Genomic DNA, 1,392 nt, shown 5'->3' with positions numbered 1-1,392 from the left:
AGAGCAATGAATTTTATGAACAACGTTACTAAACGAGACGATGAAATTTATTACGTTTTTATTTACACACTTCATATTACTACGCAATATTGCACTATTACGTAATATTGCATTACTACGTGATAGTGCATTATTATGCAAATTTGATGAGCTGAATTTAGCTGATTGAAATTGAGGTGATAGAATAATGTACGAATATTGTATTTCTATAAATCAGAATTAGATTTATAGTAAAACTGAAAGCAGTTTAGAAAAGAAAATGCATTTTCAGATTTATAAAAAAAATAGATTTAATTTTATAATGATAATAATTACCACAGGAATTATGTAACGTTTAGTCGAATTAGAAACAAGCAGATTTTCATGAACAACGCATTCAATATATTTATGGAGAGTAGTTAAATTGGATGAGAATTACAATAATTACAATTCATACTTGGAAATAACATAGAATTATTAATCACCCAACAAATAGCTATTAAAAACAAAAAGTTTCATGTAGATCTCTAAAAATGAATATTCATGAAATAGAAACAATACATTTCTCATTAAGAATATGTTATTGAAACTGCCGCAACATCCCGGCCAGGAATTTGAAAGTCTTCGAAAAAAAATTGTACCAGAAGCAGATTTTTCAGAACCATTTGCAAACCGCAAAACATTACTACTAGACAGCAAACGAATGTTTATTCTGTCTCTCCGTAAACAATCTTCGGATTATAAAATTTGCATTTCATCTCTAACATCACACTTACTTTTACCACACCTTTATGTAAATTTTTTTTCAAACTTCAAACACAAATGCCAATACCAATTCAACGTAATAATTAATAATAAAAATGTTCTAAAGTTTACAAATTCACTTCTCATTTTGTAAATCAACTTTTTACATCTTTTGAAATGATTTTAAACACTTTTCCAAAACATACGTAAAATAATTCTTTCATAATACACACAACACAATGAAAGCTTCATCTAAACACAGAATTTTCCAACAAGTAAGCTTCATGGTAGTTACCGATTGCGCATGCAAGGCTTATCTCAACTTGCCGTTTCGGTTTGTCTGCGATTTCTGATAATAATTTAAGCTAAGAGTGTAAACTTAGTTGAGCACGGCGTTAGCACAACTGAATACAATAAAAGATATACGCAATTGAAGGAATCGAGTCTCTCAAGATTTTTCAATGACTATGAGAAACTGCTACAAGTGACCGCTCCGTATTGCATTTTATAAAAACAATGAAACATAACAGTCAGGAGTAAGGAAGATTTGTTGAATCACCCTTATCAATAAGGTCTCAGGAGTCGATGACAATTTAGTGAAATCATAGAATTTATATCAGGACACAGTAACTGAGCGCAGTTCATTCACTCGAAATTGGGGTCTGGGGA

At 30.4% G+C, this 1,392-nt stretch overlaps 1 protein-coding gene across 1 annotated transcript; it reads left to right on the top strand.

Moving 5' to 3' along the window:
• The first annotated feature begins 556 nt into the window (after positions 1–556).
• On the top strand, positions 557–1,234 carry Tsp_14434 (conserved hypothetical archaeal protein). Its single transcript, XM_003365946.1, has 3 exons — positions 557–684; positions 1,015–1,057; positions 1,094–1,234. Exons 1-3 carry the CDS (start codon positions 557–559, stop codon positions 1,232–1,234), a joined length of 312 nt encoding a protein of 103 aa, XP_003365994.1.
• The last annotated feature ends 158 nt before the right edge of the window (positions 1,235–1,392 follow it).

Source organism: Trichinella spiralis (assembly GCF_000181795.1).
Source record: "Trichinella spiralis strain ISS 195 chromosome Unknown Scfld6819, whole genome shotgun sequence".
Classification (NCBI taxonomy): Eukaryota; Metazoa; Nematoda; class Enoplea; order Trichinellida; family Trichinellidae; genus Trichinella; species Trichinella spiralis.
Note: the sequence above shows the minus strand (reverse complement) of the source record. Positions and strands in the feature narration are given on the sequence as shown.

Bases quoted from the DNA above. Each gene is read 5' to 3' on its own strand.
- Tsp_14434 (XM_003365946.1), top strand. From the start codon at position 557: ATGTTATTGAAACTGCCGCAACATCCCGGCCAGGAATTTGAAAGTCTT. The intron at 685-1,014 runs GTTTATTCTGTC...GCTTCATGGTAG, and splicing joins CTACTAGACAGCAAACGAAT to TTACCGATTGCGCATGCAAG. The intron at 1,058-1,093 runs GTTTGTCTGCGA...ATTTAAGCTAAG, and splicing joins TATCTCAACTTGCCGTTTCG to AGTGTAAACTTAGTTGAGCA.